At 40.9% G+C, this 22,047-nt stretch overlaps 1 protein-coding gene and 1 long non-coding RNA gene across 15 annotated transcripts in view; one reads left to right on the top strand and one right to left on the bottom strand.

The window, feature by feature from the left end:
* LOC113963442 (transcription factor SPT20 homolog) overlaps nt 1-868 on the bottom strand; it is a 33,695-nt gene extending 32,827 nt beyond the window's left edge. For 11 of the 14 annotated variants that reach the window (XM_027674498.1, XM_027674499.1, XM_027674504.1 and 8 more), the window contains exons 1-2: nt 755-866; nt 8-105 (exon numbers count right to left, since the gene is read on the bottom strand). In XM_027674498.1, coding sequence (XP_027530299.1) covers nt 8-10 — 3 coding nt within the window. In that variant the 5' untranslated portion in view covers nt 11-105; nt 755-866. Of the gene's footprint in view, nt 1-7; nt 106-754 lie in introns of all 14 variants that reach the window. The other 3 variants (XM_027674503.1, XM_027674502.1, XM_027674491.1) reach the window with 2 other exon arrangements.
* A 390-nt stretch (nt 869-1,258) lies between these two features.
* LOC113963445 lies at nt 1,259-3,701 on the top strand. The gene is made up of 2 exons (XR_003532828.1): nt 1,259-1,294; nt 1,569-3,701. It is a non-coding gene; the product is annotated as an uncharacterized LOC113963445 (long non-coding RNA).
* The last annotated feature ends 18,346 nt before the right edge of the window (nt 3,702-22,047 follow it).

The following is a 22,047-nucleotide window of genomic DNA, read 5'->3' as shown; positions in this document are numbered from 1 at the left end:
AACTCACCATTGTAGTTGAGGCCACGTGACCAAACCACAAAAGAAGTACTTAGGGAGTTTGGTGCAGCAGGCAAAGAGTCATATTTTATGGTCACACTTGGGGTACTGAAAAAAAAAAAAGGAGAAAAAAGTATCACTACGAAACTAAATGAGTATTTTATTTAAATATAACATTTTTGGTAGCTAATTGTACTGAAATGTCATTTGCATAGTATCCTTTCCTCCAAATGTAGAAACAAAAGAGTTCCATTCACTGCTAGTGTAGAGGTTCTCCTTCTAACGACTACTACTCCTCTTTATAATCATTTTGCACTAGTTACATTAAATAGTAATAAGCACGTAAGTAAGTTTACATAGCCAAGTACTCTATTGCAGCAGTCTGCCTAGACATCCCACATATCACATCCTCAGATGCTCAGAAGGCTAAAATATTTGATGACAATCAGTCAGAGCGTTTAGCACACTCCATTAGTTCTTCTGTTTTGCTTTCGAGCAGGTGTTATTCCCAGTCAACACCTCCACTAGCGGTGTCTTCCAGCACTGTTTTACGATGTTAGTTTAACACTGACTCACGGCAAGCGTCTGCCGGGGCGGAGAGTGACCGAGGGCAGCAGCCGACCAGGAAGGGCCGGGCCGGCCCAACCCGAGGCTGCAGGACGGGCCCCAGTCCCGACACCTCCCGCCGCCCCCTCCCCGGCGCGGTCGGGGGAGTGCCATGCCCGGGGGACCCCCGCACTCCGCCAAGCGCAGCTACCTGTCGGCCTGTCCCGCGGAGCCCCCGGCACAGCGGCCTCGCCGCCCGCCCGACCATCAGCCCCCGCCGCTTCCGAGCCGCTCCGGAAGGGGCGGGAGCGGCGCCATGGAGAGCGGGCGGGTAGGGCGGGGAGAGACTGGCGGCGCTGTCTGGGGGGCGGAAGGCCAGAGGGTTCAGTGGTAAAAAAAGAACTGGGAGAGTTTTTCGAGGCAAAGGATTAATGCCGTCGTGAACGTCAGGATAGGTTTCCGTGTGTCTCAAGGGTGCTGTAAGGATATTTGAAGGTTTTTGGTGTGTTGACTCCCGACCAGCAGCACGTCGTGGAAACTGGTTTCTTTTGAGAGCAGAGAGGATTCAGAGTATCCTGAGCTGGAAGGAACCCACTGGGATCATCAAGTCAAGTTCCTGGCCCTGCACAGGACAACCCCAAAAATCACACCATGTGTCTGAGAACATTGTCCAGGCACTTATTGAACCCTCAGGTTTGGTGCCACAACCACCTCCCTGGGGAGCCTGTTCCAGTGCCTGACCACCCTCTGGGTAAAGAACCTTACTGTAAAATCCAACCTAAACCTCCTATGACACAGCTTCATGCCATCCCTTTGGGTCCTGTCACTAGTCACCTGAGAGAAGTCCCTCCTCTTCTCCTCACAAGGAAGTTGTAGGCTAGGATGAGGTCTCCCCTCTGTCTCCGCTTCTCCAGGCTGAACAGAGTAAGTGACCTCCTCAGCTGCTCCTCATATCGCTTCCCCTCAAGGCCCTTTACCATCTTCTTGTCCCTCCTTTGGAGCTTAATGTCTTTCTTACGTTGTAGCACCCAAGACTGCATGCAGGACTCAAAGTGAGGGTGCACCAGTGCAGAGAGGAGCCAGACAATCCCCTCTGGCGATGCTTTGCCTGATGCCCCCCAGGACACTGTTGGCCCTCCTGGCTGCCAGGTCACTGCTGACTCATATTCAACGTGCCATCAACCAGGACCTCCAGGTCCCTTTCTGCAGGAAACGTTGCCTTGTGGGTGGTGTGATAGCAATTAAGGGTCAGAGAGAGATAACCTGGGAAAGGTACAGCGGGCACATGGCTGGGGCAGCTTTGCTTAGTATGAGCTCAGTGATTGTAAAATTTACTCAGTCTTAATGCTCTGTATTTTCATAATTCTTGTTTGAGGTACACAGGAATTATTCTACAGAATGATACTGGGAACATTTAAGCCTCTTTTCTCTGTAATAAATGATTGTGTTTTAACATCTGCTTCTGGGCAACTTGCTAGAGCTGCTAGGTGGTTCATCAGATCATTATGTAAACATTATGCCATCAATTTGAAGTGATAAAAGCTAATTTTAAAATTTAATTAAAAGCCTACCATTTGTAAAGTGAAAAAATATTACTGCCTGGTTTTGGGGGTTGGTTTGTTTGTTTTTCCAGAATGTTCAATTTTCTGTAAAATCAGACAAAATAGATAAAGCAGAACTGCACAGCAGATTTGATATATTCATGTACATATTGAAAATTTGTTTGATTTATATAGTAAATAGCTAAGGGATTGGAAGCAACTTGAGAAGAAATTTACTGTGACCTCTCCCTCCAGAGAGGTTAAATAATGCCTGTATTGTTTTTGGCAGATAGTTGTCTAACAATGATCAGATCTGTCTGCAAGCAAAGTTAAATAACGTTGTTGTTGGATTTGTAACAACACATATGTTGTTACAGATTAACAAACATCACTATTGCTTGATAAAATGTCTTTATGATAAAGGATTGAAACATCATCATGTTAGGAAAACGGTTAATTTATTATTTGTATTCCTAAAAGAATAAGAACTGGGGAAAAAATATTTTAAGTTTATCTTCCCACAACATGAACAGGAGAGTCAAAGGATGTGGCTAAAATAAACTTGTCTCAGGATCACATGAGATGCCTACAGTGCTGTGTTAGATCACTTCTAGGGGCATCCATACTCTTAAGTATTTCCAAGCTCTCCTAGGCTCATCTCCACTATACATGGCACATACTGTCCCTGGGTACAGCACTTACCTGACTTGTAGCATGTTACTTCCAGGCCTTTCTAGAACTTCTAGCTGAGTCATAATTTATTTGCTCACGGCAATAAGTGAATGTTCTACCCTGTGATCCAGCAGCCAGTCCTATGGGAAAAACCACACCTAAGACTACCTTTCAATGGCTTTGTTAACCTTGCAGTGCTGACTTGTCCTAAAAAGGAGTGACTTGAAAGCTCAAGAAAGTTTAAACACTGTGAGCTCCAGGTAGCTCTGGACAGAGTGAAGTGCTTCCTGGAGGACTACCCAGGTACTCTGTCCTGGTGCTGACACTGTTTTGATTTTAGCACTGTATTCTTTGTAGCCCTTCTGTGTCTCACAGCATAGCCAAAATGTTGTGAATCATAATTAGTGATGGTGCCTAGAGTCTCTCAGAGGTTCTCAGTACATAGAAAAAAAACCTCTGATGAGATCAGTGTTTTTCAGCTGTGGGCATAAACAAGTTGGACACCTAATTTCAGCAACTGAGAAGCTACTTTATTGGTTTGTTAGGAGCCCATATTGTTCCTGAACACCAGAGAAAAGGTAATCAGGATCCCATCTTGGTCCGGGAGCAGGTGGCAGTTCTTCCTCAACTCATCCAGGCACTTAATAGATGTATGGTACAGCAGTTCTGCAGCTGCATTTGATCCAGCTTTGAAGTTAGCTCACCTTTGAGCATGCAGTTGGGCTACCTTTTAACCTAAATGTTTCTAAACTTCTGTGCTGTATGCCATCTTCTTCACATTGCCCAGTAACTGTAAAAGTTGTCAGAACATAATTGTCATTGTGAAAGCCACTTTTGAGTCAATTTTGTTGTTCACTGAAGAACACTGGGAATGTGAGAGTGCTAAACTGTTAGCTGGGCTTTGTTTTGAAAGTATTAATTATAATTTTTTTTATTTCAGCTTAAGTCTGTAACTTTCTGTATTTTGGTGGGATTAAATAGTTGAACATGGCAAAATACAGGCATAAATTAAATCTCATTTCATCTCAGCTTCATCTGATGCTCAGAGCAACATTGTGGAGTTCTGGCTCACCACCAGTGGCAATCTGCAGGAAGTTCTTGTGTGTCTAAACTCTGTCCAATGTTTCACTTGGATTAGACAAGCTACCTCTCTCTGCCCAGCAACATTCTCACCCCCTTTGACAGATCTACACATTAACATGTTCTTTTGCCATGGTCTAGCTTGGTGAGCGTGACGCCAACTCTTAGTTGACTGCACAATCTGTTACTTTTCAGTGCCCATCTGATCAGGTCTTCTGTTGGCTCATGTTGTGTTGCTTTGGGAGCAGCTCTTTGCCAGTGTGCCAAATGCCAGAAAGTCCCACAGGCATTTACTGCAGAGAAACGGTCACTTGAGTAGCTGCAGAAGTTTCATAAGACCTTCTATCCAAAGGCTTAGTTAATATTCCCAATGTCATATTTTCTGGTCCATTCCTCTAGAAAGATTATTGTTATGTGGAAAAAATTATCACTTTACTCTCAGCTATTCACTGTTTGGCTGTAGAAAATGAAAGATTGGCACTTGAGCTGTGTTCTTAGCCTGTACCACCAGGGTTCATGTTTTGAGTGCCTTTTTTCTCCAGTTTAGGCTGGAATGAGGAGATCTAACCTCTCAAGAGTGTAATGCATAGCCCTGACATGCCTGAAGACCCCAAAATACCTGATATCCAAGGCAGAAACATTTTCTCAGAGCTCAGCAGTAACCTGTGTTATGTTTGGTCACCTGGAGGGTGTATGACCTTTTTCCAGAGCTGCCTCCAGGTTGAGATATGTCTGGGCTGGAGAATCTGGCCAAAATCTACCTATTGGTGTGTGGGTTTTGGCTTGTCTAACACAACACTGACATGGGTGAGAAACAACATAGATCTATTACTGCAATGTGAGCCTTTGTTTACAAAGGCATGGGCTTTCTTCTCAACAGAGGAACTAGGCGTCTTAGATCATGGATGGTTTTGCGAATTCTCTCAACATATTGTCTCTTTATGCCCTCTTTGTCCCCTTATCAGAAACTAATTAATATGGATTCCTTAGTGTGCGCAGCTGGAATAAATGATGAACATATGGCCAACTTTTACACAATGACAGACAGTATTACAGTTATGGTCTTGTGAATGCTTAATGTTATCTGTTCTAAGTCTATTATGGTCATTCTACCATCTTCTGCTTGACTTGGCATATATTAGTCATATGTATTTTACTGAAAATTAGTCTTTTCACTGCAGATAGTTTGTCACTGGAGCTAACTAGCTAAAAATCACTTACATGACAGTAATAAATCTAAGATCGTTAAAACTAGAGGTATAAAACATCAGTGTCAATCAAAACAATTACTTTCTTTATAATTCTATTAAAAATATGCAGCAAGAGATTTTTGGGACATTCTATCCATGTCCTTATCCTCCTGCAAAGATTGTAGGATTTGTGATGATGGTTTTGAGATAGGAAAGATTGGTGATGGGCATTTAAATACTGTAATACATTTCTGAATTTTGTTATACTTGCTCAGAATAGGAGTCACTAAATTCAGAGACTTTTATTCTGAATTCAGTGATTAACTTGGGAGCACTGGATGTGCTTTCCTGGTCATTTAACTACTGATTGTACTAGGTGAACTTCCTCATCACCATCTTCGTTTCCAAGGAATTCTGAGCATCAGGCTGAGATAATTTGAAACATTAACTTCTATATAGTCTTTTCCCTCTTAAATGACCAGAGTTGATTTCATGAGGAAAATTGCCTTCCCTAGTTGCTCATTCTTTTGGAAATCTTAGACTTTCCTATACCAACTCATATTTTCTTCATTTCAATCCAGTTGTCTTTGTGTTCTCTGTGCTCTCTACAATCCACGTGGAAAAGCCTGAGGACTTTGAAATAGCAAAGCTGGAGGTTTGAAACTGATCTGGGAACCCAATGACTTTTCCAGTGAAAAAAATGGAAAATCAGTCCTCAGGGCTGGTCGTCCCTCTTGTTGCTTGTCCATCTTGTCCATCCTGTCCATCCTTGAGTGTAACCCACTTAAAGAACCATCGTCAAAGGTATTGGCAAAAAGCAAGTTTTAATATGAATTTGTGAAAGTGCAACTTTAACAGAGTTTGATGGCAAGGTTCACTCTATTGCTTATTATGTAGATGGAACATACAGAGGAAAATTGGATTGGAATCAACCCAGAATAATTTACACAGAGACTGGGGATTCAAAGATGAAGGTGCAAAGGATATAAACACAAAAGATAAGGGTGCAAAAGGGTTTAGCAGCACTTAATTATTAACTGATTTAACAATTAAAAAGTGATTAAATAGGATTTACTACAATTAAAAGCAGTGACTTAATTATAGATTCATAATAGCAACATTCACGCCATAATCAATTCACACAGATGCACACAAGCAAAGAGAGGTATACAGCTATATCTAAATGTGTAAAGGTACCTATTAAAAATTCCCCTCAGGTTCAGTGAAATACTCTCCTCAAATCCCTTAACGTTCCTCAACAGGCATAGGTTGCACCTAGAGGAAGGCATGTGGGAGGTGGGGTATCAGCCTAGCCCTTGTCATCAGCGACAGTCTTTTCTGTATTGCAGACTTGAGGGTTCACGAGTTCTGGGGTGTGTCACACTCAGAGGGAGGTGCTGGTACAGCCCACTGCAGTCCAGGAGAGCTTAAAGGGCCTCATTTAGGACCACTGTTTATAGGGTCGCAAGTTGATTGTCTTTAGTCATCCTCAAAGTTTCCATCCTCAGGTTGGTAATTGCTGAAGTTTTGAAAACATTTGAAAATTGTTTCCAAAAGTCCAGCAACAATGGTAGCGTTCCACTTGGGCTACCATTCAGGTAGGGAATATTCCAAGACTGTCAGTGGATGACTAGCTTTGTTCCCCACCTTGGTCAGGCAGTTAATGGTTCCTGTTATTGTCAGTGTTGTTTCCACCTTTTCTGTTCAAGGGCTCCTGGTATGGTCAGGGGCACTTCACTGTCCAGCTGGCACTGGATGCTTCACCAGCTGGTAAAGGATGCTTCACTGCCCAGCTGGTTTGGTCAAGGCTTGTCAGGAACTCCTGAGATTGTAGACAACAAGGGAGTGTACCACCACATGTCTACATCACCTTACAATTTGTTCCATCTATTTTTTAATTTGTCCATCTTCTTATTTTCTTCTTTGTGCAGCATATGGCATTTAAAAAGCCATCTTTTCAAGATCCCTTATTACCATTCCTCATACGCATGCAGAGCATTTGAAGACAGATGCTATCCAAGAAATAATGCAGTGAGTAATCTTGTAGTTTACTGGCTAAATGTCATTGACAGCTCTTGCTTTCAAACAGTGCTTTCTCCATCAGAATGGGAAATGGCAACAGTGAATACTGAAAGCCATTGCCCCCCATTCTTTCTGTGCTTTCATTAAGCTTTCCATTTTCTCATATATGAGTTTTTGTATTCTGTTTCTCAGGAAACTGTTAACTGAGAACAAGACCCAGTACAGGATTTCAGGCGGGGTCATTTCAAATGCATGAATACTGTGGGACCCAGTTTTGCCTCTACCTTTGCTTTCCTGTGTTTGCATTATGAGGGGAAGGCCTTGGAGAGAACAGGCATTCTGCATTTCCTTTTCTGCAAGCCCTTCTAGCGTTGACTTTTTTGTACTATCTTGTTTGCAAGATCCCACCATTTTCTATACTACTGGCCTCTCAGCACTAGAAATTTGGTATTATAGAATGTTGTTTACCCATTTGCCCAGATGATTTTTGAGTGTGTTGAGTGGCCCAGGTCCTTCACAGTCACCTGTGGAGTCTTACTGGTTCCCTATAGAAACAGGCTGTTTATTCTTTCTTTTGGATTCTTATTTGCTCTCAAAACTCCATGTTCTGTCAGTCTCTAAATCCAACCTTGATTCCCTGTAGTCCTCTGTAGGACTTCATGCAACTTCTGCAGTCTTGTCAGTTGCCCTTAGGCCCTCATCATCCCAGCAAACTGAATTCTGTTGTTTGACTTAGCAAGTGTTGTTGTCTGCCCATAACTCAGTGTCCCAAGCTCCTTTTTCTGATAGCAGCATCCCCCTTTTAGACCTCAGTAGGAAACATGATTTTCTTTTGTTTGAGTCAAGAACCTTATATGGTATAACAGATGAGAGGAACAGATTAGAGTCTGTATACCCCATGCTCCTAAAGGCTAGTGTGCTTTATTACAGAAAGGGCTCTGCAGTGGAAATCCACCAACTAGATGAATCAGCACTTGAGTTTAGCTGACTCTAGAAAGACAATTCAAGTTTGTTGATAACTGCATTTGAGTTCTTACATATAGACGTCTTCTTAAGGTCCCTCCATTCTTCATCCCTTTCACTGTGGCTTTTCTGCCTTGGGTCTGCAAAATTGGTTTTGTTCTGTAATACTGACAGAACAATACTAGACAATACATTTTAGTTCTCTCAGCATTGTTTATTCACTGAATTAAGCTTTGAAATCAGTTGATCCTACTCTCACAGCCCCACAAGAGGAAGAAGGAATAGCTATGCTGCTGCAAGGATCTTTTGGGAGATTAGCTATGGCAGAAATGTTTGCAATGACTCTTCTTTCCCTTCTGAGACTGAGGGGAAATAAATCCATTCCCTTGGAAAGGTACTTTCCTGCGCGTGCAACCCCAGGTACCTTCTTGGGACAAAAGCTCTCAGTTTCTTACATCCCCTTTCTTGCCTACCTGTTGTCCTAAGTGGACAAAGCCCTCAGCAATGTGGTCTACCTGCATAGCTATCTTGCCATGAACAGGCAGATAGGCTTTTCAGGTCCTGAATTAACTGAAAAAGAACAGTGAGCTCAGTTATCTATAAAAAGGCCAGTCAAAGATTGACTATAAATCTCTAATACCTATTATTAGAGCAATTTTTTTCCAGAATTTCTTAGACAAGTACCAACTTTTACAATATATGTTTCACTTTGCTCATTGTGTTCAACAATAAAAATACAAGCCAGAAAAGGCAGTGCAAGAATTTTCGGATCTAAGTGTTGTGATGGGACTCCAAGCTTTTTAGCTTTAAAAATTTCTCTGTGTGTGAGAAGTCAGTCTCATTGATAATCTATACAAACTGGATTATTCTTTAACAATAACAAACTTTCATTCGTAATATCTGTCTGTAAATGGATCTGCATGATTAGTATGTTTGATGCATTTATGGGAACAGAATACCAGAGTTCTGTAGCCATAGGTGATACACTTGTCCCAATACAAAATTGCAAGGCTGTTTTTCATTTTCTTGTGTTGTTTCAAAATTAAATGGCATGCAGGCCTGTGAATCTGAGTCAGATTCATATGCTCAGGCTGAGACAGTGATTCAAGTATGGTCCCTCTCATTTGAGTACAAAAAAAAAAAAGACAGGACAGCATGCTATGAGTGGAAAGTGCTCAAGTCAGAGAGACTGTGGGCATGTGATGAAAATAAGGGCAAAGAGCCATGAACTCCTGCATTCTAACTCAGTTATGTCACTGACTTTCTGTGTGGGCTGTTATAAATCCCTGTGATTAACGTTTCCTACCCTGGGTATGTACATCTGTATTTAGGACTTACATGATTTGCAGAGATGCAGAAGATCCACAGCTTCTGCCTGTTTTTAAGGTCAGATACACCTTGTCAAGTACAACCATCCACTCTTTTGTAGGTAGATATTTTGAATTTGACTGCTTAAATGGAATTTTACTGTTGGTGAATAGAGATGAACAGCATTCTTATTCAATTTATCTTTATTTTGTTCACTGAACATTTGTTTTTCCTTCCTGAATGCAGGCATAGAAAGTTACAGAGAAACCGACAGATTTATTCACAGGCAGTAAAGGGCAAGAAAACATGAAATATCGTGGAATAAATGTTTTGAAGTGACTTGGGGTAGGTGTGTAATTAAGACACATAAAATAACTATAAGTGAGGTAGGAGCTTAAGTCTTTGTTACACTCCACAAAGCCTAGAAATCAATTCAGCTCACTCTAAAGTAGGTATTTTGGGTAGGCTCCAGTTGCTTGAAGATAAGTATCTTGTTCCTTTTGTAGTGCCCCTGGTGTATCTTACAGGACTGGCAAATGTAACACAGAACTTGAGGGAGATCTGTATCCTTCATCTGAAAATGTCTTAATCAATGTGCTGCTGGTGATCTGAGTTGCTTTCTTTGGACTTCTTGGCTGCATTGAAGAGTTCATCTGACTATGGGAGCGTTAACACATATAGACAACTAAAATTGTCTCCTCAAACTGAACCTTTATCCTTCAGTTTTGAGATGCTTAGCAGAGATGCCTTAAAAACAGTCTTGGTTTTCAGAATTTTCTGAGTTATATTTAGTGATTTAGTCATCTTTGTTGGGTTTCTGGATTGATTATTAAAGAAGTTGATTTATGATTACAAATTATCTATGATTTCTATCAGACAAATATAACACTTGAAGCTACTCAGTTCCAATCATGTATTGTTTTCAATTTTCTCTTCTGATGGAAGTTGCAGTGAAGGTGCCTATAGCTGCATTACCTCATCTACATTGCAGGACATTGTGAAACCTTAGGAAGATGATCAGGGGATTCACATCACAGATGTACGGGACACCTGGAGACAATCTCTATTCCACAACTCCTTCAACATCTCCATCTTGTTCCACCCTGAACTTATTTGCATCTCTAACACTTTACTTTCCGGTCCTGCATAAAAGACTGTCTCACTCCTACCAGAAGCTATTAGACATGAAGGAGGAGCAAGATGGGCAACCTGACCCAGAATGTTTAATTACCATCCCTTCTTCATTGCTTCCCAGTTGTTTGAACTTGACAGCTCCTACTGGACAAAGCACAAATTGTTCAATAGGAGATGAAGTGGGTAAAGACTTGCTTGGATTTCTGTACACAGAGAATATCAGAGAATGAATTTAGGAGCTAACAATCCTTTTCAGGATAGCAAATAAAGCAAGAATTTAATAGCAGATGCTAAATCTGAAATGTCATGGGCCACAGACAGTAAGCCAGAGGCTGAGGTTATAGGACTGATCTTTGGATGCAGTTTTTCTGTTTTCTTGAGAAAGGGAGGGAGAAGGAAGTAAGAACTGAGGAGATAGACAGTTGTCAGGGTAGATCAACTCCCTGATGATCTGGAGGCAGGCAGGCAGAGCTAGCTTGGGCCAGAGTAGGTCACACAGTCCAGGTTGCACTTTATATATAAGAAGGCTACTCTGCCTGGTCTTTTTCTTGCCCTGTGCTTACATAGAGCACATTATGAAAATACCAAAGCATGCTTATAATAATTAATGTCTCATGATGTTAACTCAATCTGTTGTTTGTGTTTGGAATTGGGATAGCTGTCATACTTTTTCCAAGAGCTAGAGAACCTGTGGTTGGAGAAGTTTGGCACTGTAGGCACTTCAAGGAGAACTTAGGGCAATACAGATAGAGCCAAAAATTCAGGTATGAGTCTGTGATGCCAAACTTACATAGCTTGTTAGCATATAAAGGGAGGCTTACAATTAAACCATTACATTTAGAGTATTTCAAGGAAGAGAATTTGTCCAGTACCAGTTGATCCAACATGACTGATCATAGCAGTCAACTTGGTTTTACTGTACAGTGAGGTTGTCATGGCAAAGCACAGAGGTACAATAAAACAAGGCCCTCTAATTAAGTCAGTGATGTCTGGATGCAAGAATCTCAGTGTAACAAAGTTTAGGACAGTCTCTGGAATCCCTAGAAATTTTTGTCAAATTATTCTTAATTTGTTAAAATATGATATGTATGTTTCTATTATGAACAAAATTGATGTGGATAGTGAGTCAATCTGTAATAAGGATAGAAATATGATGTTTTCTTCTCCTTAGAAGATTAAAAAGTGTGTCTTTTATTGTGCTGCTACTGTAATGAATAAGCAAAGAAATGTACTATTTCTACATAATTAATTTTTGGATGGGCTATTTTGACTGAGTGTTCCAGAATTCATAAGAAACAGACTTGTTGACCTCATCTTGCAGTACTCAGAATCTGGAAAACATATCTGTGCATTTTGAATTTGTACAGATGATATGAAAGTGCAGCACATTTGTCACTCTCTGGAAGAGGTATCTTTGTTTAAATTTTTTATTATTATTTTTTATTCCAATAATATGTTCCGTCTGTCTAGTTTGCTGTGATTCCCATTTGCTTTGTTCACGTCAAATCAGAATAACATTATTTACACTAATGTAGGTACATAATGTGACTAAGACAATCAACTGTATGAGTGCTTTCATAAGGATTTATGTGCTGGAGACTGTAGGATATGTAGGAAGGAGCATAGCAGAGTAACTGTGGCTATCCTATTCAGACTCTCCCTGCATCATTTATCCTGTGTCAGGAATTTGAAGTAGGCAGCCCTCATTCCTGTCACTTTGTGTCCTTTTTTGGCCTTCTAGATGAAGACATCTGAATTTAATGTTGTCTCTTGTGTGTTTTTTGCAGTCTTCATGTAGAAGCCTCCCATATTTAATTGGAAAATCATTGCAGTAATCTTTTCAGAGTTCTGGATTTAATTTTCACTGTGGGACAAAAATAACAGGAAACCTAAGATTCTCACTCTTTGAAGTCTGGAGTGTATTGTGGAAGTGTTAAGCTTTTACTGAATGTGGTAGTGGTTCATAAGCCTTTGCAGCAATCAGGTATTCTTAGATGACAGAAAAATTGGAATGTACTTATCCTTAACCTGACTTACTTGTTTTTGTGAAGGCAGTGATAGATATCTCTTGATCTAAAGGTAAGTTTACCAAAAAAAGATAAGTTAACCAAACTATGCAGATAGCTAAGAGACTAATAATAGGGTTTACTTAATACAGAGCTCCCAACGGGAATGAGCAGTCATCTGCTGAATGTCAAAACACCTCATCAATCAGAGGGATGTTGGCATAAGGCAAACATAGTACTGCTGTTAACCTGTAATTAATTTTCAGTTGTTTAATGAAACAGTTAGTTCTTGACTGATTGCATGGCTTTGCTGGAACTTCTACATTTTCCAGCTTTAAATGAAATTGTTTATGAAACCAAATTAGCAAGTTATCCTGCCTCCAATGCTGTTTCACTGAACCACTAGAGGTCAGAGCTGTACTGCTAAAGTACACGGTTAAAAATCATCTAGGAAGAAATCCCTTAAGATACTGCCAGAAGTGATAATCTTATCTGATACTTCTAAATTGTGGAAATTTAGAATATGTTTTATAATTCAGTTAATATTAAATAATCCATTGTATTTAATACTGGTAAAGTAGGCCAATTTGGCAGGTATATGGTTATTATAAAATTACATAGCAATGACAAAAAAAATCTAATCTCTTTTTTAATTCATATATCTCTAAATTTCTATTACATTGCTGTTGCAGTTTTAGTTCCAGATTTGTGATTCCATTTTATACACTGGTTATTTAAATGCCTACTTAAAGAAGATCAGAGACAGGTATAAAGAGTATTTCTTAGTTCTGTAGAACAAGGGGTAATTCCAGTCATGTAACCTTCTCAGCAACGTTTTGAAGGAATGGGTTACAATGATAATGGTTTGTAATCCAAAGGATGGGCAAGGTCTTTGAAATAGCATTTCACACACAGTCTGGGGACTTTTCCACATTACTTGCTGATTTCATAAGAACTGATTTCATCTTGTTATGAATAGCTAAAACACAGCGCATGATCAGTACTTTGTTAATATTTTATTCTGCTCTTTAATAGTGTCCCTTTTGTGAAATCCATGCATGCTAAAACAAAAGAGAGCCACGAGGCTGATGGCAAACCTGTGCAAAGGCTTAGTCACACTGACCACATCAATATATATATCAAAGCCAAGAGAAGGCAGAGGGGACGCTTTGTATTGCTTCTGGTGTAAGAAAGGAAACATTCTTTTTCCTCCTGTGTTGACTGACTCTAAGCCTGAGATGGCCGGCTCCACCTTGTGACATGAACAGGAAACCTGAACAAATGAGAAATTAGTATTCATCCAGACTAGTAGTGACACTCATTTCTTTGCCGTTGTTTGCTATGAGATCAGCATCTAAAAATATCTAAGACATCTCTCTCAAGTGACCAAATTTCAAACACACAGCATTCATTTGTCATTTGTATTATGGATGTGCACCTGCAAGTGGGGGTGAGCACCAGCTCCTTGCTGTGCTTGTGTCTTCACAGGAGAGATGCATGCCTGCATTTGGAGTAGGTGAGCTCCAAGTGGGTGCTGGGGGTGCTGCAGGGAAGGGCTGATAGTACAGAGTGGCTGCTATAGAGGGACATGCAGTGGGATTGTGCTCCTGGCTTTGCTGGCATTCTACCAGCCCAGTAGCCATTTTGCCCGACTAGTAGTCAACAAATCTCAGATCAGGTTGACATGTGATATCTGACATGTGTGGCTCTGCAGCAGTGAAGCTGCAAAACTGCAGACTGAAGGGACCATGGGAGAGCCAGAAGACTGAATCGGAAACTGAAAGCAAGAGGTTTGAAAGGTCTGATAGTGTTTGTTTTTAACATTTTTCATAGGGTGAAACCTCCCTCCTCCCCTAAATTTTTGAAAAAGTCAATAATTTAAAATTTCACATATGCAGTTATGTAATTATCCAGAACAATTAAGATTTTTTTCCATGATAATTGGCTTCACTATTCTTCCAGAAATCTTGCGTTTACAGAACTTGAATGAATTTGAACAATGGAAGTCGTTGTTATGTTTCCAAGCGCTCTGATACCGATATTTGCAGGAGAATGCAATGTGATGGGTTTGTACATTTGTCAACACCCTCTAGCAAAGGAAATCCCTTTGGCTATGTGCTGGGATTTGTTTTCAATTTGTCTTAGTGAACCGAAGTTGGGAAAAGTAATGTGGACTCTTTTAAAATTTTCACAATATTGTAAGATGGTGCAGAACAAACATATCTATCTCTGTCAGCATGAAGAGTGATATATATTGTGATTATTTGCTACCATAAACTTTATTCAACTTTTGCTGCAGCACACTGGCAGTCCAGGATAATTTCATTTGTTTTTTGACAAGCCTGGCTGAGCTACCCTGTGTCTCAATATGAAAAAACTGCCATTTTGAAGCCTCAGTTGTTTTACGTCTTTTGACTCTCACATTTTACTTGTCCCATGATGCTGTCTTTCAGGACACCCAATTTAAGAAGAGTTACTTATTCAGTACATCTTTGTCCTTCTACTTACACCAATATCAAGCATTGCTTCTAAATACTAGTCATATGTAGACGATGTAGCTGATAGCCTCAGCAATCTCATACACCTTCCTGCATGTCAGAAGCTTTCTGAAACTAATTGGTTACACTCTTTGGCAAGAGTTGGGGTAATGAGGCTCTAAAGCATGAAGAACAAGTCTTTTTCTCTGTTGGGATGGGCTGGTGGATTATGATGGTCTCATGCTGGATATTCAGAGGCAGTTCTCTACGGAGAATTTCAAAGGTGTTCTGCTCTATGAAGAAATTCTTAATGTTGTCGTCCCACTTGTAGCACAATGTAGTCTTGCCAAATGGGTGTTAGTCTTTCAGGCCTTAGACCTTTCCTCTGTTAAGGGGTAATGAGAAGCAGACTTCGACCCTCCTTATTGCAATTGTCCTTGGCAAGGAATTCTGGGCCTTAATACCACTTTTCTTTACTGCATTGCCAAGTCCCAGAATGAGGCATAGTATATGTGTATTGTGTATCCTTTGCTGACTAACACCTATGTTGGTCCCAACCAAGAAGGCAAGCCTTAGAAACCATGGAGGTGTGACTGATATGGATGAAAGTAATAAAAAATCAAAGCAGTAGGAGCTTCGGGAATATGAACATCCAGAGGCAGCATGTTAAGACATATTGTGCTCAGTAACTGCCCATGTGAGAGCATCAATGGGCTGAGGTTATTCACTGTGTGTGGCCTATATGACATGCTAGAGAGATGTGTGGATAACTTCCGAGATCTGAGAGATAGATCCTGTGCACAGGTCTCTGCCACCTAATTGGCATCTGGCCCAAGGTCACTCTGGTTTGGAAGGTGGTGAGTTTACTATCCTGGGTGCCCACCATGCTATGCCACCTTGCCTAAGGGCCAGAGCAAGTGCTTTGGCATGTCCATTTTTCTAGTGGAAACATATTGTAATCATATTAGGCAGAGCTAAATACCTACAGATGTTTCATGAGTGGCAACTGTGGTGGTTTCACCCACCTGTCCCCCCCTGCCTCCCCGGGCTGGAAATGGTTAATCCCAAGTAAGTTTCCGATGTAGGGCCAATGGAGAGCTGTGTTTCGCCGTTGTGAAATTAACATATCACAACAGCCGGAGGAAGCTGTTGGCGTAGTTGGAAAATCGGGCAGCCATGTAAGTGCCAAGGGGAGTCCCCCCCGAGTTTGAGGGAGCCCCTGGGCCCCTGCTGCCCTGGCCCAGCCAGTTTTTCTCCGTTCCCCCCCCCCCCCCCCCCCCCCCCCACTGCCAGCGGGGGCAGCGGCACAGCCCCGAGCGGCCAGCCGGGGCTGGAGCTGGGCCCCCGGTGGGTAGGCACAGCATTGGAGCGAGAGAGAAACTCCTCAGGAGTTCACCAGCCGGCATCACCACCTTCCCCCACTACGGGGGGAGAGATGGTGAGGAGCTGGCTGGGCCCTGCGGCAGCCGTGGAGTAGCCCGGGATAGGCTAGAGCGGCAGCCGTGACGCTGGTGCAGCGGCGATGGGCCGGGGCCGGAGTAAGACTCTGTGAAGAAGCAGCCACAGCAATGCGCAGCACAGAGCAGAGCGGGCCTAGAATATAGCATAGAGCTACACTGAGCAGGTTTTTCTGGGAAGAGACTCTAATGAAATTTCGGGATATATAAAAGACTGAGCAAAACCTAGAAAAATCCTGCGACCTGGGGGGGAAGAATAGATCCAGCGTGGAGGAGTCCTTGAACCTTACCCCCTGGGAGGAACCTCACGGGACAGGAAAAAAGTCTCAAAAGCTTTAATTCCTTGACTGTGGTGAAGACCTGGTGAAACGAGAGTTCCCTCGAAACCCAGGAGGAGCTGCTCGACGGAGGTGGGGGTGCAGCCCGACCCCCAAAACCCTGATTGAGAGAGAGAGACTTTAACTATCGCCCTGAAAACTTCTCCTGAACTGATGTGGGAGGGTCCAGGGGTGGTAGAAATTGTGTTAATGCTGTGTATGTATTTATTCTTTAGTTTAAGTTTCTTTAGTTATAGTTTTTATACTTAAAATTGTTGTATATATATGTATATATGTATATAATATTTATTGTGTTAGTGATTTTAATATAATTCCCTTCCCCCATACTGAGTTGTGTCTGTCTGAAAATTTCTCTCACTCCTGAACAAATTGTGTGGAAGCTTTGAAATTGAATTTTTTGTGGTCAAACCTACCACACCAACATATGGACTGGGAAATCAAATATGCTACACTGTTGAAACTGTTGTGAACAGCAGTGTTGCTAATCATAGCTTTTCCCACCTTTCTCTGCAGCAGGATCATTGCTTTGAATTCCTATGTTACTACTATGTTACTACAGCCATAGTGACAAAACTAAGGTGACATCGGTCCTTGCTTCTAAAAGATAATCAGAAATTAGATCCACATTTTCCATTCCTTTCTCTGCAGTTTTTCCTCACTTTCTTCCATGTTCTTTTCTCCTATCTGGTTTGAAGAACCTTTTCTTAATAATGAGCAATGGCCCAATTTGAATAGAGCTACTAGAAATAGCTCAAATTTTCTCCACTCTTCCCTCGCACTGTCTTATGCTAAAAACAAACATTTTTCTAAACATCCTAAAGCTGTGGGTAAGGGATTCTCTGGAATAGCAGGAACAGTGTCTTTAATTATCCAAGCAAGGAGTGGACTTAAATGTGCATCATATACATCTTTGCTACCCACACTAATCATTGTGTAACCACTAATGGTGGAAAGAGGGACACTTCATTCTCCTTTATGGAAAGATTGATTCCTTTGTGTATGCTCTGAGCATGCCTCAAGGTTTGATCTCTAAGGTAATACGCCTGGGACTGGAGGAACACTTTACCCGGTTTATGCATGAAATAGGTGCTTAGTTTTCAGAGCTGTCGGGAGTACATTTCTTCTGAGAACTCCCAGGTGCAGCATTCTGGGCATCAGGTGACCTCTGGTATCAGAAACTTGACCAGTTTCTGTGCAGGTTGAACAGATACCAAATGGTGATTTTACTGAGCTTCACTTCCAGTTAACACACCTGAAATGGCAGTTGGGACTCATCTATGGTGAGACTCAGGCACTTAAAGGAAATCTGGATGATGTTATTTAATGCTAATTTTAACTGTAGTAAAATTAATAATGGACCAATGAAGTAGCTGACAGCAAAGTCCTTCATTTTTTTCTCAAGCTCAGAAAGACTGCCATTATGTTATAATTCTCTTTGCATGCCTCAAAATTTAAAAATTCTCAATATTTCTCTGTTTTAAGTAAATTTAAAATGGTATTCAGTATAAATATTATTCTTTTTTTATGAAGAAGTAGTTCTGAAAAGAAGTCAGATTAAAAATTGCTAAACTGACAGAGCATGGAAAAAATCACCTGGTGAGAAGGCCAAGTATCCTCATGATGTAACTATGTCTTACATATCAGATCATAATTTTATTTGAGAATATATGTTTCTTTCCAGCTGTTGGCAGCTTCTGCTTTTCAGCTTTATGAGCCTCAAGTGTGTCTGTTAAGAAGAACATTGACTCAAAGCTATTTTCTTTTTGTTTCTTTCCAGATAGAGTCACTGTATCTGCTTTTCGTGTAGAAAATCCAGAAAGCTCTCCTATGGGAATTTGCTTCCTTATCATTTCGGATTTTTATTTTCTTTCTTTGATGTATTATTTGTGTAGAGTATGCTATAAATAATAAAACAAAAACTTTGAACTGATACTGAAATCTAGAGTATTTGGGCCTTTTTTACAAGAACACAGCAAATGTGTTCCATATGTTAATGAAAAGTTGCCTTGTTATTCCTGTTTATATGTTAACATAAATGTCTTATCAAAACTAACAGCTACTCCTCATGATTTTAAGGACTTTTTTACTATAGATTTCATTTCAGTCCTGGAAAAGTGTGTAGCCAGGTAGGTTAACTGAAGAGACCGGCCAGCCCAAAGCCCACAGCCTTAAAAGAAGCATAGTGCACCTTTCGCTAACCTGGGTCTCTCCTCAATCTGAGATCCTTTTTTGTTGTTTTTTTGTTTGTTTGTTTGTTTGTTTTGCTGCAACTGTTAATTACTATGTCCAGGACAAACTGCTGCCTTGGGAACAATACACTTTTTGACTTTACAGATCATACATGTTCGTATGTTTTCAACACAGTGATGCTTTTAATTATTGTCTAAGCTCTTGGTGTGTCAAGGGCTATTTTTTGGTGCCTCTTGTTTTTTTGTATTAATAATACCACATTTATTATGGGAAATAAGGAAGTGTGTCATGGCTTCTGGTGTGTGTAAGGGCAAGAAATGGACATTTCTTGCTTTGGACTTGTTCTACAACTGTGGAAAGGTGGACTTGATACCTGAGGACATCTGATCTGTTGCTATATTTCTATACATTTGTAATCTCTATGGAATTCCAGATAGGATATGTTATTTCTGTTTTAAATTCTTATGCATATTTGAAGATATCATTCAAGTATTTGTATCTCCAAGAACCCAAGATGGGAATCATGCTCAGATTATAGTCACCTAAGCTTCTGTGTCTCAAAAGAAGTTTCCACATTTACATGAGGTGCCTTGGATGCTGATATAGTAAAGAGAGATCAATACAGGGAACAGAGTGGGATTCAGTTCCATGAATTTAACCCAACAGTCTTAAAGGACTATTCAGCTGATCACCTGTAGGTGTCTCTTTTAGGATAGACTGGATCTCTCTATAAGCTCAGTTGATTATGTAGATGGGAGGAAGATTTTGTTTCCTAAGCATGTGAGTTTAATGTCCTTTTTGGTGGTCGGGGTACATTCCTGCAATTCAGCTACTGCTCCACATTTTTCCCCCAAGTCCTATGACATAGCTTCTGGCTCTGTGCAGAGGTTTTGCATTGTCTATGACAATGGAAATCTCTCTTAAGGCTACTGAATCCCACTCTAGGTCTGGTGATATCAAAATGTCATTTTCAAAGTCTGACACTGATCTAAACTTTGTCCTTCACTGTTCTGCTAATCATGTCTCTGTTAATCTACCTCAGATTTTTGTCTCATGCCCAAAGCGTTATGCACTGGTCCTGCATGTATGTTTTAAACTTTATGTCATATAAGTAATCCAGTCCTGGTTTTAAGTTCACAGTACTACTCAGCCAGTTAAACATACTGATAAAGTTTTTCATTAGAAATTTGAATAAAAAATTTTATAATTCTCTTTACAAAATGCCTTATGAATAGTATAATATAATTTTTCAAGTATTACTGTATTTCAGTTATTTGTGAAGCAATTCTTAGTTGTAGTTTTGTGATCCTTCTAAATTAATGACATTGATGTAATTGTTATTTGCTTTAAAGAAGCATAAATTTAATGATGTGAGTTATAAATACTGGATGTCCTTTCTCTTGACTTCATAACCTCATCTTTCAAGCAGCTCCAGCATGATTCTGATACACACGGCAACTATCCAGTTCTGCAGATGCTATGAACAGGCTTAATTAAAAAACCTTACTCTTCTCCTCAGCAAAGAGTATTCTGAATGGCTAGACAAAAAATCAGATTTTGAAGTTGATCCAGCTGTAAGCTGGAGAATTCTCTGGCATTGACTTTTTCTATTTCTGTCTGAAACTAATGCCTTCTACAATAACTGAGTTATATATCATTTTGTACAGCTACCAGTTTCAAATGCAGCATTTACTATATCACACATGAAAAACTATACAACATTTCATGGCGCTAAAGGAGTGAGAATTCATAGTGAGGAATATATATAGCCTCAAAAGGAGCTTATCTAGGTATTGGGTTGCCTTCTTGAACTTTAGAGATTTACAAAGAGTATGTGGGGTTTAGGTTCGTGTTTCTCTATAAAAAAGAGAAAACTTTAGATTCAGGTTTTATTTTAACATTTTGTTGAAGCTTTAGTTCAAGTACTGATTGACACATACCAGATAACACTGGTTTATTCACTAGCTGTGGGACTTTATAAGCTGTATACTCCTAACCTTCCAATGCTTTCCTGTGCTACTGTGGTGGGTTGACCTTGGCTAGCTACAAGATGCCTATCAAGCTGCTCTGTCACTCCCTTTCCATCAACAGGATGGGGAAAAAAATGCAATGAAAAGCTTGTAGGTGGTCTGAGGACAGGAAAATCACTTATCAACTGCCGTCATGGGCAAGACAGACTCAACTTGGCAAAATTAATTTAATGTATTGATGATTAAACAGAGCAGGATAATGAGAAATAAGAACAAATCTAAAAATACCTTCTCCCCACCCCTCCCTTCTCCCCAGGCTCAACTTCACTCCCAACTTCTCTACCTTCTTCTTCCCCAAGCTCTTCCCCCATTCAGCATGGGGTCCTTACCCATAGGCTACAGTCCTGCATGACCTTCTCCTATGTGTGTCACTCCATGGTCTGTAATTTGTCACAAAATGCTCCAGTGTGGTCCCTTCCACCAGGTGGAAGAGTTCTTCAGGAAGGAACTGCTTCAGTGTGGCTCCCTCATGTACTCATAAGTCCCACCAGAAACCATGCTTCAGTGTGGGCTCCTCTCCACAGACTGCAGCTCCTGCAAGGAGCTTGCACCTGTGTGGGACGTCCCATGGGCTGCAGCTTTCTTCAGGGCACATCCATGCTGCTCCAGTGTGCGGCCTGCCACAGGCTGCAAGTGGATATCTGATCCACTGTGGTCCTCTATGGGCTCCAGGGGAACAACCTACCTCATCATGGCCTGTATCACAGGCTGCAGGGGAATCTCTTCTTGGGCATCTGGACACCTCCTTCCCCTCCTTGACTGGCCTTGGTATCTGCAGAGTTGTTTCTCTCACATTTTCTCACTCCTCTTTCCCAGATGCTGGTGTGCAGCATTTTCTACCCTTTCTTAAAGATGTTATCACAGAGGCGTTTCCACTGTTGCTGATGGGCTCAGCTTTGGCCAGTGGTGCATTCATCTTGGAGCCAGCTGGAACAGACTCTGTCCAATGTGGGGCAGCTTCTGGTGTCTTCTCACAGAAACCACCCTTGCAGCCCACCACTACCAAAACCTTGCCACATAAGCCAAATACACTTACTTTGGGCATGAATTAGAGGTTTATCTGCAAATATTCAGGACCTACCACTTGTTACTGAAA

This window comes from Neopelma chrysocephalum, unplaced genomic scaffold, assembly GCF_003984885.1.
Source record: "Neopelma chrysocephalum unplaced genomic scaffold, ASM398488v2 Primary Assembly neopelma1_25, whole genome shotgun sequence".
Taxonomy (NCBI): domain Eukaryota; kingdom Metazoa; phylum Chordata; class Aves; order Passeriformes; family Pipridae; genus Neopelma; species Neopelma chrysocephalum.
The sequence above is the reverse complement of the archived record's forward strand: the minus strand, read 5'-3'. Positions and strand labels throughout refer to the sequence as shown.